Raw genomic sequence first — 24,976 nt, 5'->3', positions numbered from 1 at the left:
ATTAGTTACCACTATACCTGCCTTACTGAGGTCCTGAAGGAAGTGCTAGATATGGAAAGGAAAGACTGTTACTGGCCACTACAAAAACACATTTAAGTACACAGACCAGTGACACTACAAAACAGCCACACAAACAAGTCTTCATAATAACCGACTAACAACATGACAGCATCAAATCCGCACACATCAATACTAACCTTGAATGCACACCCCAATTAAAAGACAGAATGACAACTTGGATAAAGAAGCAAAATCCAATGGTATGCTGTCTTCAGGAGACCCATATCACATGCAATGACACCCACAGACTCAAAGTAAAGGGATGAAGAAAAATCTATAAAGCAAACAATACAGAAAAAAGCATGGATTGCTATTGTAATTTCAGACAAAACAGACTTTAAATAAACAAAGATCAAAAAAGACAAAGAGGGACATTACATAATGGTTAAGGGCTCAATTCAACAAAAGGACCTAACTTTTCTAAATATATATGCACTCAACATAGGAGTGCATAAATCAAGATTCATAAATCAAGTTCTTAGAGACCTATGAGAAACTTAGCTAACCACACAATAATGGTGGGAGATTGTAACACCCCACTGATAATATTAGACATATCATTGAGGCAAAAAACTAACAAACATATTTGGACAGAACCCAATCCAAGAAATCTAAGGATTACAATAAAACAGTACAGGAGGTAATATACCAAATGCCATTATATGAAAGAACCAAACTCATCATCCCTGAATATGGATAGGAACAAAGATCATCAACATATAGGAGACAGTCAAAACCCAATCCAAGTCAGTCTACCCCTGTTTGCAGACCATATCATTCTGTACCTAGAAAACCTCATGGTCTCAGCCCAAAAGCTTTTTTTTTTTTTTTTTTAAGACAGGGTCTCACTCTGTCATCCAAGCTGCAGTGCAGTGACACGATCTCAGCTCACTGCAACCTCTGCCTTCTAGGTTCAAGTGATTCTCCTGCCTCAGCCTCCTGAGTAGCTGGGACTACAGGCATGCACCACCATGCCCGGCTAATTTTTGTATTTTTAGTAGAGATGGGGTTTCATCATGTTGGCCAGGCTGGTCTCGAATTCCTGACCTCAAGTGATCCATCTGCCTTGGCCTCCCAAAGTGCTGGGATTATAGGCATGAGCCACCACGCCCAGCTCCAAAAGCTCCTTGATGTGATAAACCTCAGCAAAGCTTCAGGATACAAAATCATTGCACAAAAATCTGTAGCATTCCTGTACACCAACAACCTCCAAGCTGAGAGCCAAATCAGGAATGCAATCCCATTCCCAATAGCCACAAAAAGAACAAAATATCTAACCAGGTATTGAAAGGGAGGTGAAATAGTTCTACAATGAGAATTAAAAAACACTGCTCAAAGAAATCAGAGATAACACAAACAAATGGAAAAATATTCCATGCTCATGGATAGAATGAATCAACATTGTTAAAATAGTCATGCTGCCCAAAGCAAATTACAGATTCTGTGCTATTTCTATCAAACTACAAAGGACACTCTTCACAAAACTAGAACCAGAAAAAACTATTTTAAATTTCCTATGAAACCAAAAAAGAGCTCAAATAGCCAAGGTAACCCTAAGCAAAAAGAACAAAGCTGGAGGCATCACATTACCAGACTTCAAACTATATTACAAGGATACGGTAACCAAAACAGCACGGTAGCAGTTACAAAACAGACACACAGACAAATGGAACAGAATAGAGAGCCCAGAAGTACAACCACATGCCTACAATTATTTGATATTTGACAAAATCAACAAAAACACGCAATGGAGAAAGAACTCCCTATTCAATAAATGGTGCTGAGATAACTGGTTAGCCACATGCATAAGATTGAAACTGGACCCTTTTATTACACTATACACAAAAATCAACTCAAGATGGATTAAAGACTTAAATGCAAAACCTAAAACCATAAAAACCCTGGAAGACAACCTAGGAAATAACATTCTGGACATAGGCTTTGGCAAAGATTTCATGATGAATATGCCAAAAGCAATTACAACAAAAACAAAAACTGACAAGTGGGACCTAATTAAACTAAAGAGGTTCTGCACAGCAAAAGCAACTGTCAAAAGAATAAAAAGAACCTACAGAATAGGAGAAAATTTCTGCAAACTATGGATCCAACAAAGGTCTAATATCCAGCATCTATAAGGAACTGAAACAAAATTTTAAAGCAAAAAAAGAATAACCCCATTATAAAGTGGGCAAAAACATGAACAAATACCTTTCAAAAGAAGACATACACGTGGCTAGCAAACATATGAAAAAACACTCAACATTACTAATCATTAGAGAACTGCAAATCAAAATCACAATGATATCACCTCCCACCAGTCAGAATTGCTATTTTTAAAAAATCAAAAAACAACAGATGCTGGCAAAGTTGTAGTAAAAAGGGAACACTCATACACTACTGGTGGGAATGTAAATTAGTTCAGGCACTGTGGAAAGCAGTTTGGCAATTTCTCAAAGAACTTAAAACAGAATTACCATTCAACCTGGCAATGCCATTACTGGGTATATATCCAAAGGAATATACATTGTTCTACCATAAAAGACACATGCTTGTGCTTGTTCATTGCAGCACTATTCACAATAGCAAAGGCATGGAATCAACCTAAATGTCCATTAATGGTAGACTGGATTAAAAAAAAAAAAGTGGTACATATACACAAAGGAATACTATATAGCCATAATAAAGGATGAGATCATGTCCTTTGAGGCAAAATGGATGGAGCTGGAGGTCATCATCCTAAGCAAACTAACAGAAACAGAAAACCAAACACCGCATGTTCTCATTTATAAGTGGGAGTTAAACTCTGAGTACACAAAGAAGGGAACAACAGACACTGGAGCCTACTTGAGGGTGGAGGGCGGGAGGAGGGAGAGGATTGAAAAACTACATATCAGGTACTATGCTTATTACCTGGGTGACAATATGTACACCATACCCCATGGCATGCAATTTACCTACATAATAAATATGTACATGTACCCCTGAACCTAAAATAAAAGTTAAAAAACAAAAAATCAAAAATGGTTTATAAACGAATGGGACTTTCATCTTAGATGTTCTTATTCTCACTTGGATTACTAACTCTGGGGAAGCCAGCTGCCATGTGAGACAGCCCTGTGAGGAGGTCATGTGAGTGACCATAGAAGTGGATCCTCCTCTAGTCAAGTCTTCAAATAAGAATACTGCCCTAGATAATAACTTGACTGGACCCTCATGAGCCAGAGATATTTAACTATGCTGTGCTCATATCCTTGACCCTCAGAAAGTATGAAATAAGTTTACAGCTTACTCTCTCTTTTTTTTTTTTTGAGACAGAGTCTTGCTCTGTTACCCAGGCTGGAGTGTAGTGGCGCAATCTCGGCTCACTACAACCTCCGCCTCCCAGGTTCAAGCTATTCTTTGCCTCGGCCTCCCGAGTAGCTGGGATTACAGGTGCCCACCACAATGCCTGGCTAATTTTTGTATTTTTAGTAGAGACGGGGTTTCACCATCTTGGCCAGGCTAGTCTTGAACTCCTGACCTCGTGATCCACCTGCCTTGGACTCCCAAACTTCTGGGATTACAGGCGTGAGTCACCACACCCAGCCTCAAGTTTTATAATTATCTCATATGGATAAGCACTGGTCCACAGCCCACCTTTCGGGTAGCACTGGTGTAAATAGCTATATACTAAAGATTATTGTTTTCATTTGAATGATGGTAAGAATTTAAAGCACAGTAATGAACTGATCAACAGAATAATTGATGCCAAAAAACTTTTTCCCCTAGAACTTGTTCAAGGAAAAAAAAAACATTTTCATTTTAGTTATATTTCAACTAAAATATAAATTTCAAGAGGGGTTTGAGTGCAGTGGCTCACGCCTGTAATCCCAGCACTTTGGGAGGCCGAGGCAGGGGGATCACGAGGTCAGGAGATCGAGACCATCCTGGCTAACACGGTGAAACTCCGTCTCTACTAAAAAAAATACAAAAAATTAGCCGGGCATGATGGCAGGCACCTGTAGTCCCAGCTACTCGCGAGGCTGAGGCAGGAGGATGGCATGAACCTGGCAGGCAGCTTGCAGTGAGCGGACATCGCGCCACGGCACTCCAGCATGGGCAACAGAGCGAGACTCCGTCTCAAAAAAAAAAAAAGAAAAGAAAAAAATTTCAAGAAGGCAAAAACTGCTACAGTGCTAGGCCATTAGACCTGTTAATTATTAAATGTGTGTTTAATGAATGAACAGACTAATATACAGATAAAAATAAAATAACAATATATCAGTTAAGTTTTTACAAACACAATAATTGTAAAAGTTAACATTTGGCTCTTATAGTATTTTACATGCATGATATAATATTCATCAGAGATGAGGAAACTGAGGTACGTATTTAGTAGGTACCTTGGATAAGGTAATACAATTATCCAAGGCTGAGGCTGACAGAGTCGCTTGAACCTGGGAGGTGGAGGTTACAGTGAGCCTAGATCATGCCAGTGCACTCTAGCCTGGATGACAAAGTGAGATTCCAACTCAAAAAAAGAAAAAAGAAAAAAAGAGAAAGAAAAAGGAAAAAAAAAAATACAAAGAGGCTGAGGCAGGAGAATTGCTTAAACCTGGGAGGTGGAGGTTGCAGTGAGCCTAGATTGTGCCAATGCACTCCAGCCTGGGTGACAAAGCAAGATTCCATCTCAAAAAAAAAAAACATAAAAAGAAATACAAATAGATTCAGCTTTTTGAATACCCTGAAATGTGAGAAACATAAAGAAAAAAACATTTTGGATCAACTGGAGATCTTCCCAGTAATCCAAAGGGTAATTTCTTCAATAATCATGGCATCTAAAACAGCTTTTCACCAGACATTACCTAACTTAAAAACTGAAAAATCAACTATCAAGTAAAAAGGGCCCTATATTTCTACTTACAGGAAAAGGGAAAGTAAAGGGAAAGCATTATTCAAAAAAGGAAAGTTTTTGTTGTTGTCAGCCATTTCATGTGAATTTGAGTGAACTAAGATTTACTGCAAAATTTGTGCTGATAGTTCTATTGTATCTCCTGGAATGTAAGACTGGATATGAAGGGTACAATTTCATCTATGTGTACGTGTTTATATTCAATTATATGTATGTACTTATATAATTGAAATGTATTAAGTATTTTTATACTATTTCAATCTAAAAGATCTCTATATACTCCAGTATACATTTTGATATGTTTATATATATATATTACAAGATTATAATCTGTGTACTTGGCCTTTCATATCCATGGGTTCCACATCTGTGTATTCAACACACTGTATATAAAAAATTTTTTAAAAAAATCTGTACTGAACATGTACAGACAATTTTCCTTGTCATTATTCTCTAAACAATAGTATAACAACTATTTATACAGCATTTACAACTATTTGTATACCATATACTATGTAACAGTATAACAATTACTTATACAGCATCCAAACCATGCATCCATGGTTTGTATGTGTGTGCTCCTCTCCAAACCTCATGTTGAAATGTGATCCCCAATGTTGGAGTGGGGCCTAGTGGGAGGTGTTTGGGTCATGGGGGTAGGTCATGACCTATGACCCTCATGAATGGCTTAGTGCCCCCCTTGTGGTAATAACTGAGTTCTTCCTCTGAGTTCACAAGAGATCTGGTTGTTAAAAAGAGTGTGGCACCTCCCTCCTCTCTCTTTTGCTCCTGCTCTCTCCATGTAATGTGCTTGCCTCCCCTTTGCCTTCTACCATGATTGGAAGCTTCCTGAGGCCCTCACCAGGAGCAGATGCTGGCACCATGCTTCCTATATAGCCTGCAGAACCATGAGTCAAAATAAATCTCTTTTCTTTATAAATTACCCAGTCTCAGATATTCCTTTAAAGCAATGCAAATGGACTAACACAATTAGGTATTCTAAGGAATCTACAGATGATTTAAAGTCTATGGAAGACTATATCAAGGTTATATGTAACTGCTTTGCCATTTTATATCAGGGACTTGAGCAATCGTGGATTTTGGTGTCTGTGGGAGGTCTGGGAGCCAATCCCCCCTGGATACCAAGGGATAACTGTATTCACTTAATGTCATGAAAATACATAACTTTACATTTTATAACATCTATTTCATTAAATTCTCTCTATTTTTGTTTAAGAGACAGGATCTTGCTTTGTCGCCCAGGTTGGAGTGCAGTGGCACAATCATAGCTCACTGTAACCTCGAACTTCTAGGCTTAAGTGATCCTTCTGACTCAGCCTCCAGAGTAGGTAGGACTACACATATGTGCCACCTTGCCCAAATTTTTTTTTTTTTTTTTTTGGTAGAGTGGAGTTCTTGCTATGTTGCCCAAACTGGTCTCGAACTCCCGGCCTCATGTGGTCCTCCTGCCTAGGCCTTTCAAAGTGCTGGAATTATAGACATGAGCCACCATGCTCCACCACACTCTTAATTTTAATATAGCATCAATGTTTATTCCAATGATAAAAGTTCATGCTTGCTACAAAAAAACTTTATATCAGAATGCATAAAAGGGAAACAAAGATAATAAATATATCATGCAACAATCCAGAGAGAATGATCATTAATATAATATTTTGGGATACTTCATTACTTTCTTCTATGTCTATTTCTTCATACATTTTATACAAAAATGACATCACGCTATTCATACTGCTTTGTAACCTTTACTTCCCCTCTTAATCATGGAATTATTTTTATTTAAATAATTATGGAAGTATAGAATCATTTTTTCTTCCGTTTTTTTTTTTTACTTACATGGAGTATAAGTGTATCATCTATATATTTTAGACACAGTAGATTTCATCCTACATATTGTTTTGTAGTCTGTTTTCTTTATTTAAGACTGTATGAAGGGAAATTTTCCATGCCATCATGATGTGTCTGGGCATCTGAATTTAGTTCGGCGACTTGGGGACGGCTGAACTTTTAACTTCTTGCTTCAAAATCTTTGTCTGAGAGTACCAATATTCTAATATCATTTTTAATGGTTGTGCAGTGTTACACTGTATGGTTGAACTATATTTCATATAACAGCTCCCTAGTGACAGCAGTTAGGTTGTTTCTAATTTTTCTCTATTATAAAAAATGCTGTGATGAATATCTATGCCTATAAATTTTTAGGCACTGGTCTTAATAAGAGACATTTTAAACGCAACACATGGAATTCTTTAACAAGTGGTCTTCTTACCTTCGTACCTATCAGCCTGCCTGGTTATCTATTTCTTTCCAAAAAGATTTTGAGATACCTTATAAAAAGAATTAAAAATTTAAGTGAAAGCAAAACTACCAGGTTAAGAGAAGAAAAGTAGGTATGTCAACAGTAAAGTCCAAACAGTTGATCTGAGAATAAAACTATATATATACACACACACACACACATACACATGTATATATACATATATACACACACGTATTTGTGTGTGTGTGTGTGTGTGTGTGTGTGTGTATATATATATAATTTTTTTTTTTTTTTGAGACAGGGTCTCACTCTGTCACCCAGGCTGGAGTACAGTCACACAATCCTCCCACCGCAGCCTCTCAAGTAGCTGGGACCACAGGCGTGCACCACCAAAACCAGCTAATTTTGTTTTATTTATTTATTTTTGCAGAGACAGGGTCTCACTATGTTGCCCAGGCTGCTCTAGAACTCCTGGGCTCAAGCAATCCTCCTGCCTTGGCCTCCCAAAGTGCTGAGATTAGGGGTGTGAACCACTGCACCTGGCCAAAACTACATCTTAAGATTTCCAACAACTAGAATAAAAAAAATGTTTGATTATATAATTCTTTTTAGAGGAGAACAAAACAAAGCATATCCTCCTTAGAGATTTATGTAATGAATTATATTTAAAAAGCCAAATTTAATACACAATATCTTTCACTACCATTCATATCAAATACAGAAACAAAGTCAAAAGGGGTATCTTATGGTTTGTGCTTATGAATATTAAAACTCAAATCAGACTGAGAGATAAACTCCACATACCTAGCTGACTCTCTTTATCTACTTTAGATACCTCTACCTTTTACTTCAAAGGAAAATAAATGGTTTTAGGTTTTAAAATATTCACATTAGGCCAGGTGCAGTGGCTCATGCCCATATCCCCAACACTTTGGTAGGCTGAGGCAGGTGGATCACTTGAGGCCAGGAGTTCGAGACCAGCCTGGCCAACATGGCAAAATACATCTCTACTAAAAATACAAAAATTAGCCGGGTGTGGTGGTGCACATCTGTAATCCCAGCTACTCAGGAGGCTAAGGCATGAGAATCACTTGAACCTGGTAGGTGGAGGTTGCAGTGAGCCAAGATCGCGCCACTGCACTCCAGCCTGGGCGACAGAGCGAGATCTCTGTCTCCAAAAAAAAAAAAAAAAAAAAAAACCAAAGAAAAAAACATTAAATCAGAAGTTTATCTCCAACTGTTTAAATCATCCTCTTAAAATGCCATGAAAAATATTGAAAAAGAAATAAGGAGACAAAACAAACAAAATGGTACCAAATGGGACAAAGAATGATTGGATAAAGTTTAATTTACATAGTAAAAATCTTATTAATTAGGTGCTGAGGTTTTTTGTTTTCTAAGAGAGAAAAAAATCCCCTCTCATTTCCTTTTCTGAAAATAAGAGCTTCCTAAATCTTGCTTTTGCTGAAGTCAAAGCAGTAGTAAAAGTGATTTCTCTTTTACAATACTGTCAGTGGTTTCTTCTCTTTTCTTTTTTCTAAGAGACGGAGTCTCGCTCTTCCCTTTTCAAGATACAGCCAACCTCTCTAAAGTTGAACAAAAATGAAACAGATAAAAATATAAAATACGAAATTCTATAAAGGTTGGTTATATTTACTGTGAAAGCTAAAAACACGCATATATAAATGGTAACTAATGTTTTCCAACAATTTACCATATGCCAAGCAGATACTAAGTGCTTAAGAAGCATCCTCTCAATGCTACTCATTAGTTTAGATATTTCATTTAAGTGCCTTTAACACATAAGGAAATTGAGGTTAGAGAATTTATATAATTCACCCATGATCACAAGAGGTACTCAGGCTGAAACTCAAATCTAGATTCTGTCTCCGGAGCCCGCATTCTTAATCAGTATGCCAAGTATACAACTACACCTAAGATGCCAGTTTTATTTTATCTTCATTCTCAAAAGATATCTTCATCAGATATAGAATTGAATTGACAGCTTTTTTCTTTCAGTACTTTAAAGATGTTGCTTCATTGTTTTCTAGCCTCCATTATTTCTGCTAAGGCCATGATCACTCAAATTGTTGTTCCTCTATGTATGTTTTCCTATTTTGAGAAAGTTGTGGCTATTACTATTGTTTCTTCCTCTTCCTATAATCTCTCTCTCATCTCCCTTTGGAGGTTCAATTATCTGTTACTCCTGTTATTACTCCTTTGCTATTGTTCCACAGGTACCTAAATTTCCTTTTCTGTTGTTGTTGTTTTTAATTTTTTCCCTTACTCTTCTTCATATTGGTTATTTTGTATTGCTCTATCTTCCAACTGACAGACCAATTCCCCTGTCATTTCCATTTTGCTATTAAGTCCATCTAGTAACATCATTTTGATTTCAGATATTGTATTTCTTAGTTCTAAAGTTTCCATTTGATTTTGTATATTTTCCTTTTTTGCTGAGATTTCCTTTCTTTATAGTGATACAAACATATTTCTTTACTTCGTTAAGCACAGTTTTAATAGTTGTGTTAAAGTCTTTGTCAGATAGTTCCAACATCTGGATCATCTTGGGATTACCATCTGCTGACTTGTCTTTTCTTTGAAAATAGTTCATGTTTCCCTGGTTCATATATCAAGTAATTTTAGATTATATCCTGGATATTGTAAATGCTATGTTGTAAGAACTCTAGATTCTGTTTTATCTTTCTGAAGAGTGTTCATATTTTTGTTTTAGCAGGCAAATAAACTCTAACTGAAAACTCTCAATGTCTGGTAAGGAGAGAGACTCAGATCTCAGTTCAGATTGCTCTCAATTTGCCCTGGGTATGCATGTAGACTATGCAAGTCAGAGTCAGGTGAAGCTATTATACGGCATTTAGAATTTCCATTATCTGGCTCTCTCTTTTCTTGGGTTCCTTCCCTACTCTTTGGTAGCACTGGCCCCCTTCCCCTGGTTCTTTTGGACAGAATAATGGGGGGTTTTCTAGTGGAACATTAGTTATGCCTTACTGTGCCTGCCCTCAAGGCAAAGCTGCAAAGAATGAGAATCTCACTCTGTAAGGGTTGCTTTGTCAAAGTTTGATACGCTCCAAAATCTATCTGCTTTTTGTTCCAGACCCCACAAGTAATTGATTTTTGTGTTTTTTTTTTCTAGGTTTTCAGTCATGTGCAGGAGCTTACTTCTCCATACTGGAAGTAGAAGTTTCTCAAAAATTTAAAAGCAAATAAACTTATACGTAATTTACTTCATATTCCTAAAGTACTAAAATAACTTTTGCTCTCCAAAGTACAGCTATTCCACATGTTTAAACAGATGTCTGCTGACAGCACTGACTTCTCCAAGAGCCTAAGAGAGGAGAGCAGCCAATTAAACTCCAGTCTCTTCTAAAATTTTAATCCTAGATTGGTTTCAGATGGGTTAAGACAGTCATTCAATCCTCAAGTATTTAAGGAAGGCACCTGGGACTGACTCAGTTCCTAGATTTAAACCTGTTCAGTGAACTGTCCACCCCTACCTTCAAAGCACAGAGATGAAACAGGTTCTTGTATTCTCTATGAGCACATCCTCCTACTCCTGCTTACTCTTATCTGCCCTTTTTACAATCTGAAAGTTTTTTTTTTTTTTTGAGACGGAGTCTCACTCTTGTCACCCAGGCTGGAGTGCAGTGGCGCAATCTCGGCTCACTGCAACCTCCGCCTCCCGGTTTCAAGTGATTCTCCTGCCTCAGCCTCCTGAGTAGCTGGGATTACAGGTGCCCGCCAGCACACCTGGCTAATTTTTGTATTTTTAGTAGAGACGGGGTTTCGCCGTGTTGGCCAGGCTGGTCTTGAACTCCTGACCTCAGGTGATCTGCCTGCCTCGGCCCCGCAAAGTGCTGGGATTACAGGTGTAAGCATGGCGCCCAGCCTACAATCTGAAAGTTTTATCTGTCTCTGACATGCAACAAAGATGCCTTCCTCACCTCCCCAGAATCCTCATTATGCATATATTTAAATTGTTTTCTAGTTTAAAAACACTCTCAAGTGAAAAACAAACAAAAAAACCCAAGGCTTTCCAAGGCTTCAAAAATTCCCAGGCCTTCTTTCAAGAATATAACCTACAAAACCTACTGCTTGAATCATGTACCTGTTTAACTTAATCACAAAACAGTTTGTGTTCTCATTCCACAATAAAACTAGCAAAAATTCCTAGAAAGAAGCAAAGGTCTTTGTTTGCAGAAAGCCTTTGTATCTGGAGTTTACAGGTATTTCTTAACTTTACACATCTTTTCACATATCTGCCTGAGGGCTAAGGTAAATATTACTGCATATTAGTCACTGATCCCCTTGACTTTACTTTGGTCCTTGATAATTCTCTTAGATTGCAATTTACACAGTATGGTTCTACTATGAACTGATTTCTACAGTGCGATCTACATGATAGACATACCTTTCTTATGTGGAAACCTGAAAAATGATTTTAATACTTTAGGTATTTCTAACTAAAATGACATTCAGATATCCCAATGGATAAGTGTTTACTGAATACATCATATATAATATTTTCTATTTTTTAATGAAAAATTTTACTAGATTGGACAAAGATAAATCAACTAGCAGTATATTATGATGTGCTTTGACCTTTAAGATAAAGAGTATCTTATTTAGGAAAATTATTCTTATTTTGTAATGAATTACAACAGCTAACCCTGAGACAGGGGAAGGAAATATAAATCAGCTCAGGTTTGGTTGTAAAATAAAATTGAAGAATGTAGTTACATTAGCCCTTATATACCACCAGGGTCTTTTATTTTTGAGTTTCTTCTTTGAGCAACTTTATTTGTAAACATTAATATTTTATATCTTATTTTCTTAGAAGTCTTCCAAAGAAAAAAGGATTCTTTTTTTTAACAGAATAAAACTGATTCTATCCTACAATTACTATATGAATGTATTCATCCTCTTTATAAATTTAAGATGCATAATAGAATCTTAGGGATCTTGTTTTTCCTATGCTCTGTATTTTAGTATTGCATCATCCTAGGGTTTATTTAATCATTACTCATGAATTATTTCTTAGGAGATATGCTAAAAATAAAATAATTTAAAAATAAAATAGAATCACCTAAAAAGATGATCCAGTAGGAAAATAAATCATTTTTATATCATACTTCAGCTTTCAAATTGTTTTCCACAGTATAACATCTTTGAAAGCAGAAAAGCATAGAGACCTCATTTTTGCAGTCTTCTTTTTAGTGGCTTTTATTAACACCATTAAGAGTTCTGAAACCAGTTTTGGGCTCCAAAATGGTAAGTAGAAGTAAGCTGGCTTCATTCCCTCACTAGAGAAAACCAAAAACAAACATATGGTGCTGAGATTATTGCTAGTAATATCCCAGAACTCAAATATGTAGATGAAACGGTTCCAAGGGACACAAAAAAGTGAAAAAAACTCCAAGCAGACAGAAAAAGAATCAGAATTCAATATCTATGACACCCCTCCCCACAACCTGCCTGACACCAAGTATGTGGAAAATTTCCCTGACTCACAGTGTCTAAACTGGAAAAACTGAGACTGAAGTAGACAACCAGTTTCCCCCACCATCTTGGGGTCCTAACAGGAGACCTGTCCCTGACTCAATCCATGGGAAGCATCATGAGTACACAAAGGGAGAAATAGCCCTGCGGACACTCAGAGACAGAGGGGGAAGGCAGGACTACCATTCCCAGTCTTGGAAACTCTGCTCTTTAACTTAGTCAAAGGAGATACCAAATCAGAGTAGTTGTTCAGCAGGACCACTAGGTAGGAGGCACGTTCCACACGTCCCCTGGGCACAAACCCCTAGCCAGCCTTTCTACACTGCTGAGATATCACCTTTGGGACCTCCCCAATTCCTAACCAGCAACACTCTGATCCTTTACTAGGGCAGAGGCAAACCTGGAATTAAGGCTCCATCTAGTGCCAAAAAAGAGGCAGAGTGACCTAGCAGAAAAAAAAAAGAAATTCAACAGGTAAGTTACAAAGAATCTCTAAGCAAACATGTCCAATAAAAACCAAACTAGTCAGAGAAGACTAAAATAAACAAATAATGTTTCAATGCAAAGACACAGATGTACATCCAAAAGAAACAACAGCAAACCATTATCTCCTCAAATGGACAAAGCAAGGAACCAGTGACTAACCCTAACGAGACAGTGATATGTGAGCTCTTGGACCATGAATACAAAATAGTGATTTTATGGAAACTCAGTGACATCCAAAATAACACAAAAAATCAATTTAGAAATGTATCAGAGAAAATTAACAGAGTTTGAAACAATAAAAAATCAAACAAATCTTGGTGGAACTGAGAAATATGTTTGCTGAACTAAAAAATTCATTAGAGGCTCTCAACAACATAGTGGATCAAGCAGAAAAAAACAATCAGTAAGCTAGAAGGCAGGCTATTCTAAAACACATAGAGGAGGAAAAAATAATAAAAAGGAATGAAGATTTCCTAGAAGATATAGAAAATCACCTCAAAAGACTAAATCTAAGAATTACTGGTATTCAAGGAGCTGTGCAAGAGCAGGAGTAGAAAGTTTATTCAAAAAAATAAAACTTCCCAAAATCTAAGAAAAATATCAATATTCAGGACAGAGAACACCAAACAGATTTGACCTAAATAAAACTACCCCAAGGCATATAATAATCAGACTCTCAAATGTCAAGGACAAAGAGAGGATCTTAACAGTAGCAAGTTAAAAGAAGCAAATAACATATAAAGGAGCTTCAATTTGTTTGGCAACAGACTCCAAAACGGGAACCAAATAAGCCAGGAAGGAGTGGGATCACATTTTCAAAGTGCTGAAAGAAAAAAATGCCATCCAAGAATATTATATTCAGCAAACCCATCCTTCAACTACAAAAAAGGAAAGATAAAGTCTTTCCCAGACAAACAAGCACTGAGAAAATTCACTATCACCAGACTCATTTTACAAGAAACACTAAAGGGAGTTCTTCAATCTCAGAGAAAAAAAATGTGCAAAAAGAAAACATTTAAAGGTATAAAACTCCCTGCTAGTCTATTATAGGCACTGTGGTTCATGCCTGTAATACTAGCTACTTGGAAAGCTGAGTCAAGAGGACCGCCTGAGGCCAGGAGTTTAAGACTATCCTGGGCAACATCATAAGACCTTATCTCTAAAAAAAAATTTTTTTCTAATTACCTGAGCATGGTGGCAAATGCCTGCAGTCCCAGATACTTGGGAGGCTAAGGTGGGAGAATTGTTTGAGCCCAGGAGGTCGAGACTACAGTGAGCTATGATTATGCCACTGCACTCCAGCCTGGGTGACAAGGCAAGACCCTGTCTCTGAAAACACAAATAAAATAAATAAAAATCCTCTGGTAAAGGTAAGTACATACACAAACCCAGGATGCTCTAATACTATAATTGCTTTTGGTCCTCCCATAATTCTAGTATGAAGTCTAAAAGACAAACTTGTTAAAAACAATCGTAGCTACAGCAACCTGTTAAGAGATAGGCAATATAAAAATATGTAAGTTGAGACAATAAAAAGTCAAAATTTTAGGGGTGATAGAGTTAAAGTGTAGAAGTTTTTAAGTTTCTTTGTTAGTGTCTATTTTTTTATTTGTTATCTAAGATAAGCTGTCATTGTTTTAAAATAACTTGTCATAGCTCTAAAACGTTTTAATAAACCTCACGGTAACCACAGTGTAAAAACATATAATAGATACACTAAAAATAAACAGGAATTAATTAAAACATACTATCAGAGAAAATCACTTAACCACAAAAGAACACAGAAAGGAAGAGAGGAGTATAAAACAACCAGAAAACAAGCAACAAAATGGCAATAATAAGTTCTTACTTACCAATAATAACACTGAATGTAAACGAACTCAAGTCTCCAATTAGAAGACAGAGAGTAGTTGACTGGATAAAGAAACAAGACCAAACCATACAATGCCCACAAGAAATCCACTTCACCTACACAGACACACATAACACTCTAAGTGAAGGGCTGGAAAAAGGTATTCCATGCAAGGGGAAACCAGAAAAGAGCAGGAGTAGCTAACATATCAGATAAAATACGACTATAAGTCAAAGACTCCAAAAAGTGAGCAAAAAGGTCACTATATTATGATAAACTGGTCAATTCAGCAAAAGGATATAACAATTAATATCTAAGCATCCAATACCAGAATACCCAAGTCTATAAAGCAAATATTGATAGACATAAAGGGAGAGATACAGTGCAATATAATAATAGTAAGAGACTTCAACACCCTACTCTCGGGAAAGGACAAATCACACAGACAGAAAATCAACAAAGAAACAGGGGAGTTAAACTAGACCAAATAGGCCTAATTGACATTATAGAACATTTCACCCAACTGCTGCAGAATAGACAATCTTTTCATCAGCATATGAAACATTCTCCAGAACAGACCACATCTTAGGCCACAAAACAAGTCTCAAAAAGTCAATTAAGTAGAAATCATATCACATATCTTTTGTAACCACAATGGAATAAAAATTGAAATCATTAACAAGAGGAACCTGGGAAACAATACAAAAAATTAATTAATTATTTGATTTAATTTCGAGCAAGTTCAAATCAAATGACTTGCTCCTGGCAGGGCATGGTGGCTCATGCCTATCATCCCAGCAGTTTGAGAGGTCAAGGTGGAAGGACTGTTTGAAGCCAAGAGTTTGAGACCAGCCTGGGCAGCACAATACCTGCGCTGGCTGGGCTTGGTGGTGTATGCCTATTGTCCTAGCTACTCAGGAGGCTGAGGCAGGAGCATCCCCTGAACCAAGGAGATTGAGGATACAGTGGGTCATGATCACACCACTGCACTCCAACCTAGGTGACAAAGTGAGACCCTGTCTCTATTTACGAAGGGAATTTAAAAATATTCTGAATCAAATGACAATGGAAACACAAAATACCAAAATCTATGGGATATAGCAAAAGTAGCAGTACTAAGAGAGAAGTTTACAATAATAATTGTCTACATCAAAAAAGGAGAAAGATTTCAAATAAATAACCTAACAATGCATCTCAAAAACTAGAAAAGCAGGAACAATCCAAACCCAACATTAGTAGAAGAAAATAAATAATGAAGATAAGAACAGCGGTAAATAAAATTGAGACTAAAAAAATACAGGTCAACAAAAGTTGTTTTTTTCAAAAGACAGATGAAATTGACAAAACTTTAGACAAATAAAAGAAAATTCAAATAAAAACAGAAATGAAAAAGTAGACATACCAACTGAGACCACAGAAATACAAAGAATCATTATACACTATTATGAGCAACTATATGCCAACAAATTGGAATAGCTAGAAGAAATGGATAAATTCCTGGACACTTACAACCTACCAAGATTGAAACATGAATAAACTGAAAATCTGAACAGACCAGTAAGTAACAAGATGGAAGCTGCAATAAAAAATCTTTCATCAAAGAAAAGCCTGGAACCTGATGGCTTCACTGCTGAATTCTACCCAACATTTCAAGAATAACTAATTCTCACTTCTACTCAAACTCTTCCAAAACAAAACAAAACAAAACAAAAAATTAAACAGGGAATACTTCCAAACTCATTCTACAATGCCAGCATTACCCTGATATCAAAACCAAATAAGGACACAACAAAAAAGAAAACTACAGGCCAATATTACTGATGAATACAGATGCAAAATTCTCAACAAAATACTAGCAAATCACATTAATAAGATCTTTCACCATGATCAAGTGGGATTCATCCAAGGGACGCAAGGATAGTTCAACATATTCAAATCAATAAACATGATACATCGCATTAACAGAATCAAGAACCAAAAACATATGACCATTTCAATAGATGCTGAAAAAGTATTTGACAAATTCAACATCTCTTTATGATAAAAACCCTCAGCAAACTGGATATAGCAGGAACATGCCCCCAAATAATAAAGGCCACATATGATAAAACCACAGCTAAAATCACACTGAATGGTGAAATATTGAAAGCCTTTCCTCTAAGATCTGGAACAAGACAAGGATGCCCACCTTCACCACTGTTATCTAACATAATACTGAAAGCCCTGGTCACAGCAATCATACAAGAGAAAGAAATAAAGGGCATCTAAATTGCAAAGGAAGGAGTCAAGTTATCTTTGTTTGTAGGCAACATAATCTTATATCTACAAAACCCCTAAAGACTCCACCAAAAAGCTGTTAAGAACTGATAAACAAATTCAGTAAAGTGTCAGGATACAAAATTAACATACAAAAGTCAGTACAGACTTTTTTTATTTAGATTGCTTTCTTGATTTATTTTTCATATTGTTTGCTGTTAGAGTATAACATTTACAATAGTTACAAATAATATAAAATACCGAGGAATTATCTTAAGTGAAAGATCTATAAAAGAAAACTATAAAACACTGATAAAGAAAATTGAAGACACAAATAAAAGGAAAGATATTCTAAGTTTGTGGAATTAGAAGAATATTGTTAAAATGGCAATACTACCCTAAACAATTTTCAGATTCAATGCAATCTCTATCAAAATACCAGTGACATTCTTCACAGAAACAGAAAAAGAATCCTAAAATGTATATAGAACCACAAAAGACTCTGAATAGCCAAAGCAGTCCTAGGGGAAAAGAACAAAGCTTGGGGCATCACACTATCTGACTTCAAAATATACTACAAAGCTATAGTAACCAAATGACCATAATACTGGCAAGAAAATAGACACATGGACAAATGGAACAGAATAGAGAACCCAGATATAAATCCACACATTTACAACCAAGTAATTTTTGACAAAGCAAGCAAGAACACATCACGGTAAAAGGATAGTCTCTTCAATAAATGGTGCTGGGAAAACCGGATAACCAGATGCAGAAGAATGAGACTATCTCTCAGATATTTCTTCCTTATATCTCTTTTTGATTTTTGATACAAAAATCAAATCAAAATGGATTAGAAACTTAAATGTAAGATCTGAAATTATGAAACTACTAGAAAAATGTATTTGGGAAATACTCCAGGACATTGGTCTGGCCAAAGGTTGTTTTATTTTGTTTTGTTTTTGGAGACAGGGTCTCACTCTGTCACCTGGCTTTGAATGCAGTGGTGCAATCACAGCTTTCTATACCCTTGACCTCCTGAGCTCAAGCGATCCTCCCACCTCAGGCTCCTGAGTAGCTGGGACCACAGGTGTGTGCTACCACATCCAGCTAATTTTATTTATTCATTTAACTTTAATTTTAAACTTTTAATGTTTTAAACTTTTTCTTTAATTTTATTTTAATTTTTAAACTTTTAAAATTCTTTTTGCCAAAGTAGGGTCTCCCTATGTTGCCCAGGCTGGTCTGAAACTCCTGGGGTCAAGCAATCCTCTACCTCAGCCTCCCAAAGTGCTGGGATTATAGGCATGAGGCACAACACTCGGCCTGGCCAAAGACTTTTCTGTGTAAGACCGCAAAAGCACTGACAACCAAAGCAAACGTAGACAAATTAGATTATATCAAGCTAAAAAGCTTCTTCACAGCAGAGTGAACAATCAACAAAGTGAAGGGACAACCCACAGAACAGGAGAAAATGTCTGCAAACTATCCATCTGACAAGGGATTAGTAACCAGAATATATAAGGAGCTCAAACAACTCAATAAAAGAAAAATAATCTGATTTAAAAATGGGCAAAAGAATAGACATTTCTCAAAATAAGGCATACTAATGGCCAACAGGTAAATTAAAAAAATGTTCAACATCACTAATCATCATAGAAATGCAAATCAAAACCACAATGAGATATCATCTTACCCCAGTCAAAATGGCTTAAAAAATTTTTTTTTATTATAACAGAGACGAGGTCTCACTACGTTGCCCAGGCTAGTTTTGAACTCCTGAGCAGCTCAAGTGATCCTCCCACCTCAGCCACCATGGGTGGCCTAAAATGGCTTTTATTAAAAAGATAGGGAATAATGGATGGTGGCAAGGATGTGGAGAAAGGGGAACCCTGCTACACTGTTGGTGGGAATGTAAATTAGTACAGTCACTATGGAATACAGTATGGAGGTTCCTCAGAAAAGTTAAAATACAACTACTATATGATCTAGCAATTCTACTACTACGTATATATCCAAAAGGGAAATCAATACATTGAAGAGATATCTGCACTCACGTGTTTATTACCGCACTATTCACAATAGCTAAAATATGGAATCAACCATCAATGGATGAATGGATAAAGAAGATGTGGTCTACATACACAATGGAATTTAGCCATAAAAAAAGAATATTGGGCCTGGCATGTTGGCTCACATCAAATCTCAACACTTTGGGAGGCCAAGGCAGGAGGATTGCTTGAGGCCTCCCTATTTCAAGAATATATGGAATAAAAATTTGGGTTTGCTATATTTTCATTTTTATTATAATTTCTAATAAAGTTGTTTTTCCACTATCCCTTTATTGCTGCTTCTCAGGACTATTCATAAAATGACCAAAAATACAAAAAATAAAATGATAGTAAATGACAATGACTATTTTTCCTGATAATACCAAAGGTTAAATCAATATGTTATTCCTTTTAGTAGCAACACAAGACAAGGGGATAGTTGCAAGAGGCTCCAGAGATCATTTAAATTATGTATGAGTAATTGGAACATATACTTGCTAGTATACACTAGCAAGAAAAGAACTGTAAACTGGCTATATGCTATTGCACCTTAAAAATGCATGTGGATAAATTTTCTTTTAAGAAAACTGTTAAACTAAAGAAAAACTATGTAACACACCTAGAATGTAATCTATCTGGCTCTGACAGATTCTCAAATGTTTAATCATTTAAAAAATTTGGGATAATAGTTTTTTGGAAAATTTTTTTTTGAGACAGGGTCTCACTTTGTCACCTACACTGGAGTGCACTGGCATGATCACAGCTCACTACAGCCTCAAACCTCTGGGGTCAAGCTAGCCTGCCACCTCAGCACCCCGAGCAGCTAGGACTACAGATATGTGCCATTATGCCTGAGTGACTTCTCTAAAATCTAAAATCAATTCTATATGTATTAAAAGTTATGTATTACAAGCGCCTAAGGTCCAAAGTCTGGACTAGACTATTCACTAGCGATGATCTGGGCAACTTACTTAACTTCTTTGAATGTTAATTTCCTCATATGTAAAATAAGAATAGTGTCTACCTTGCAGGATTTTTGTGAAGAGTGAATAAATCAAATGAATCTAAAACAATGTTTGACATTTTGTAGGCCTTTGGCAAATGATAATTGCTACTTACAAAAGGCTACGATGTTATTTGGTTCTTTGGTCTCTGACCAATTTTAATCATGTTAGTGATTTTTTTCTTGGGCCTTGTTAATTGCAGTTCCCACAACTTCCCTTCAATCATCAACCAAGCTAAATTTATTTCATTCATCAGTTATTATTTACTGAAAACCTCCTATGTCACACACAATTTTAAATCTTTATTCACTCTCTACACATAATTATTGTCAGAATACCTAGACAGAAAAATGCTAGAAAACAATGAATCTACAGAAGAAGTGGTTTATATCTTACTTTTATAGCACCCCAGTCAGATTATCATATAGCAAGATCTTAATAAAGATCTTAAACAGGGATAAACTATATTTTCATAAACTATCACCATAGCAACATGTTCTATAAAAATATATTTTTTCAACTTATTTGACTAAGAAGGATGTGAAATTATAGTAGAAGTGAAACAATAAAAAGGTTAGAAAAAAACAGGAAGCAAAACACGTTTACAAAATAACTATCATGAGGATTCTACTGATACCTAATATACCACCACACTGCTTTATATACTATGCCTTTAAAATATTAATAAAAGAATTTCTCAAAGTAACAGGAAGAGACTCAAAAGCTAAGCAAAATAAAAACGACAGAAAGAACATGTGTACATGCCAAGAGTGGGCACTAATACTGTTCATTGGTGTACTGTACTGTGTGCTTTTTAGACTAAAAGATTTTCCAATGTTATAGTGAAGCCTATGAAATACCAACTACCCTAACAAGTTTTTATCCCATAAAACAAACAGATAGGAGTAAAAGATATGGGAATACATTTTCAATTTCACTGAATAGTAAGAATATTTCTGCTTGAAACATTCCTAGCCTGGCTCTCATTTCTACAATAGGAAACAGGATAAAAAGGGTGGCCTACACACCCTTTGAAATTCCATTTCTGAAATCACTGTCTTGTTCTCGAATGTTAGAACTTTTTATGAGATCTGACATATTCTCAAGCAGCTGGGAAGTGCATTAAGGTATCAATGAGTATCCCCATCTACCTCTTCCCTCCCACTTTTCCAAAAATACAGCTGTCTTTGGAGACTTAAATGGTAAAAATCAACAGATAAAGGAGTCCTAGACAGATATGCAAAGTCACCTTAAGGATCAAAGCTGCAGAATAAGACATGGCAGTATGAGCATAATATAATAATAATTGATATTAGTAAAAGAACTCATCAATATAAATGGAGTGTGGATGGTCAGAAAAAGAAGAAAGTAAAAGCAAGATAAATATTGGCAATGCCTACTTAAACATCCATTGCCACGATAGGGATAACCTAGCTTCATGCTACCAACCATTCAGAATCGTAATTAATCCCCCATGCAGGAAGAAAAAAATATGAGACTGGGATATGGGAAAAGGTCATCAAGCCTAGATTCGAAACCAGGATATAAAGAGCTGGAGTTACAGGCACCTACCACCATGCTCGGCTAATCTTTATATTTTTAGTAGAGACGGGGTTTTACCTTGTTGGCCAGGCTGGTCTCAAACTCCCTGCCTCAGGTGATCCACCCACCTCGGCCTCCCAAAGTGCTGGGATTACAGGCGTGAGCCACCACACTCGGCCAGTATTTTCCCTTAGACTCGAAATTTCGCTCCTATCGTCCCATCTTTGTAGTAAGACAGTATTCTTTCTAAGGTTTAATAACAAATTTTACTCTTGGCAATTACAAGGAAATCGACTATATTAAAATAGCTAACGAGAGGAAATTACTGAAGCTACAAAGTCAAAGTCTCATAATCAAAGTTATCCTTGACAACTGACAAGAGTTGTTAGATCTTCTATTGGTCTTTCTGCTAATTCAACCCTAGTCTTAAAACAAAAATATTGCCTAATCCCTTGTATACACAAAACCATTGCACTTCGGTATTTCTAATACGAGAAAGTTTCTATATATCCAACCGTTCCTATCTTTGAGGGTCAGGCATGGGTTAACGTGGTTCTCACTAAGATATTCATTTACAACCAAGAGAAAATCCCAGGCTATCATCTGACATTCTTGTTTTACTTTAAAAACCTTTCTAACGTCATTTATTCTCTGACAACCTCAAAATTACTTTCTATAAAGAAAACTCTAGAAATCTAAAAATGCGAAGTGCGTGCTTGTGAGAAGGTACTAAGGAAATTCTTCCTTTAAACGTCAAATGTGAATTCTAACTTCTAATGAGTAAGACCCTCGAGATTTACAGCGGTGATCTGGTGGAAAGAAAACGCTTGGCACTAGGAGCTCACAAAACCCCAGCCCGTGGTTGAGCCGGAAGCGGCCAGACGCTCCCGGGCTTTCGACAAGCCGCCCTGGAAAGCAGGCCCGTCATCTTCAGCGGAAAGCTCTCTCACGTCTGGGCCCGCAAGCCCGGAGGGTTCGTCATAAACACACAAGGCAAGGATACAAGCGAGGCCGAGGGGCAGGTCACGCAACTGTCAAACGAAGCCCACCCACCGACTGACAAAGCCCTAAGGGGACAAGCGATCCCCGCGCGGGATACTCACCCGTTACCTCAGGATCGCGACTACAACTCCCAGGAGGCTGCGCGAGCGACGGACCAACGCCCTTCCCAGAATGCAGCACAGCGGCATCCCTACCCCGCCCTCTCCTTTCTCCGCTCCTCCTGCTTTTCTACCCGTCGTCACCCGGGAGAGCCGGAGGTAGGGTTCGGAAGGAGGATCCCGAACGCTCGGCGTGTGGCGTCAGACGCCGGGAGGGGGACGGGGCGGAGAGTAGTGGGGGAGAATGGGAGGACGAAGGGGAGGGGAAAGGACAGGGGAGGGGAGGGTAAATAGTGGGCCAGGCAGGAAGATGGCGGCGGTAGCGGAGGTGTGAGTGGACGCGGGTCTCAGCGGTCGGATTTTCTCTTCCCTTCTTCTCCCTTTCCCTCCCCTATTTGAAATTGGCATCGAGGGGGCTAAGTTCGGGTGGCAGCGCCGGGCGCAACGCAGGGGTCACGGCGACGGCGGCGGCTGACGGCTGGAAGGGTAGGCTTCCTTCACCGCTCGTCCTCCTTCCTCGCTCCGCTCGGTGTCAGGCGCGGCGGGCGGACTTCGTCCCTCCTCCTGCTCCCCCCCACACCGGAGCGGGCACTCTTCGCCTTGCCATCCCCCGACCCTTCACCCCGAGGACTGGGCGCCTCCTCCGGCGCAGCTGAGGGAGCGGGGGCCGGTCTCCTGCTCGGCTGTCGCGCCTCCATGTCGGATAATCAGAGCTGGAACTCGTCGGGATCGGAGGAGGATCCAGAGACGGAGTCTGGGCCGCCTGTGGAGCGCTGCGGGGTCCTCAGTAAGGTGAGCCACCCGTGGTGCCAAGGGACCCCTGGCCAGACTCACCTGCCGCGAGGCAATCCGCTGAGGCGGTGGGGTGGGGCTGGCGGGAGGCGCGGAACGTGCCGGGGTGCGAGGCTGAGTATTGCTGCAGCGACTAGGGATGAGGCGGGGATATAGGGGCACTGTCCTTGTTGCCCGGGGGCTCGTCGGGGGCAGCCGAGGACCAGGGAAAGGATGTATAAACCTGGGATCCAGTTTGGGAGGCCAGATGCGCGCCGCGACTTGGGACTTAGGGCGGCAGCTGTCCTGGGTGTAAGGAATCAGGGTTGGGCTTCAGCGGTGTCCGAACGACTGGGCATGGGAGCGGTTCAAGTCGAACCTCTTAAAAGAGGTTGGTCTCTCTGAGGATGCCAAGCCGAGTAGGTTGGGGGGCACTGCGGACGCAACTCTTTCGACAGAAGCTGGAGCAACTCGGCTTGGTGTTGAAATTTGAGGTGTTGAACTCTGCCAGGTTAGATGTAGTGAGGCAGATGAATGTGGAGGACTTTCTCCCTCACCCTGTACCTTAGTTCAGAATAGAGATATTGAATCGGCACGTGATGGGTACAGGAAATATTCATAGTAACTTGGAACATGTGAGAATGGAGACTGATCTTTAGTCCAGGAAGAAGAGCATTACTTAATAATAAAATATTTTTCGGTAAGGGGTCGAGGGTAAGGAAAAGGTGTTTTACCTTTTATGTATTTTTTAAAATCCCTGTATCAAAATTTTAGCAAAGCAGTCATTATAGGACTGTAGATGGATGATCTCTTGATATTACATAGTTGTGGGGATTTTTTTTTTTAAGTTTTTGCTATAAGAAGATTCACATAGCCTTTTTGACTTCTCTCTCCCTTCCTGTTAAACTTTTTTAGAAATGGCTGGAGCTAGCAGTTAACTTGGAGAGGGGGAGCTGGGCCAGTCCCTCAACAAGCTGGTCATAAGATACTATGTCATGTGCAGCCAGTGGCTATTAAGAAATCACCCTGTTTCCAGTATTCATATTTGGCAAATCACTTAGACATTATTTGTGGAATTGTTTCATATTAGGCTTTTATAATGTCTTTAGAAAGCTAATGAGAAGGGGACCAGGAAAGGCATGAGTAGTCAGAACTAAGGATTGCA

General features: G+C 38.1%; 2 protein-coding genes across 22 annotated transcripts in view; one reads left to right on the top strand and one right to left on the bottom strand.

Moving 5' to 3' along the window:
- POLK (DNA polymerase kappa) overlaps window positions 1-23,230 on the bottom strand; it is a 91,669-nt gene extending 68,439 nt beyond the window's left edge. For 9 of the 14 annotated variants that reach the window (XM_063724021.1, XM_024246849.3, XM_024246844.3 and 6 more), the window contains exon 1: window positions 23,044-23,157. The gene's annotated coding sequence lies outside the window, so the exon portion shown is untranslated. Of the gene's footprint in view, window positions 1-197; window positions 342-22,740 lie in introns of those variants that run through there. The other 5 variants (XM_063724023.1, XM_063724026.1, XM_054555269.2 and 2 more) reach the window with 4 other exon arrangements.
- Window positions 23,231-23,243: 13 nt separating this feature from the next.
- CERT1 (ceramide transporter 1) overlaps window positions 23,244-24,976 on the top strand; it is a 144,930-nt gene continuing 143,197 nt past the window's right edge. For 3 of the 8 annotated variants that reach the window (XR_008525027.2, XM_024246734.3, XM_063723906.1), the window contains exon 1: window positions 23,244-23,832. Coding sequence is in view for 6 of the 8 variants with exons in the window: in XM_024246734.3 (XP_024102502.1) it covers window positions 23,737-23,832 (96 nt within the window). In the remaining 2 variants the exon portion in view is untranslated. 8 annotated transcript variants of the gene reach the window in all.

This window comes from Pongo abelii, chromosome 4 (genome assembly GCF_028885655.2).
Source record: "Pongo abelii isolate AG06213 chromosome 4, NHGRI_mPonAbe1-v2.0_pri, whole genome shotgun sequence".
Taxonomy (NCBI): Eukaryota; Metazoa; Chordata; class Mammalia; order Primates; family Hominidae; genus Pongo; species Pongo abelii.
The sequence above is the reverse complement of the archived record's forward strand: the minus strand, read 5'-3'. Positions and strand labels throughout refer to the sequence as shown.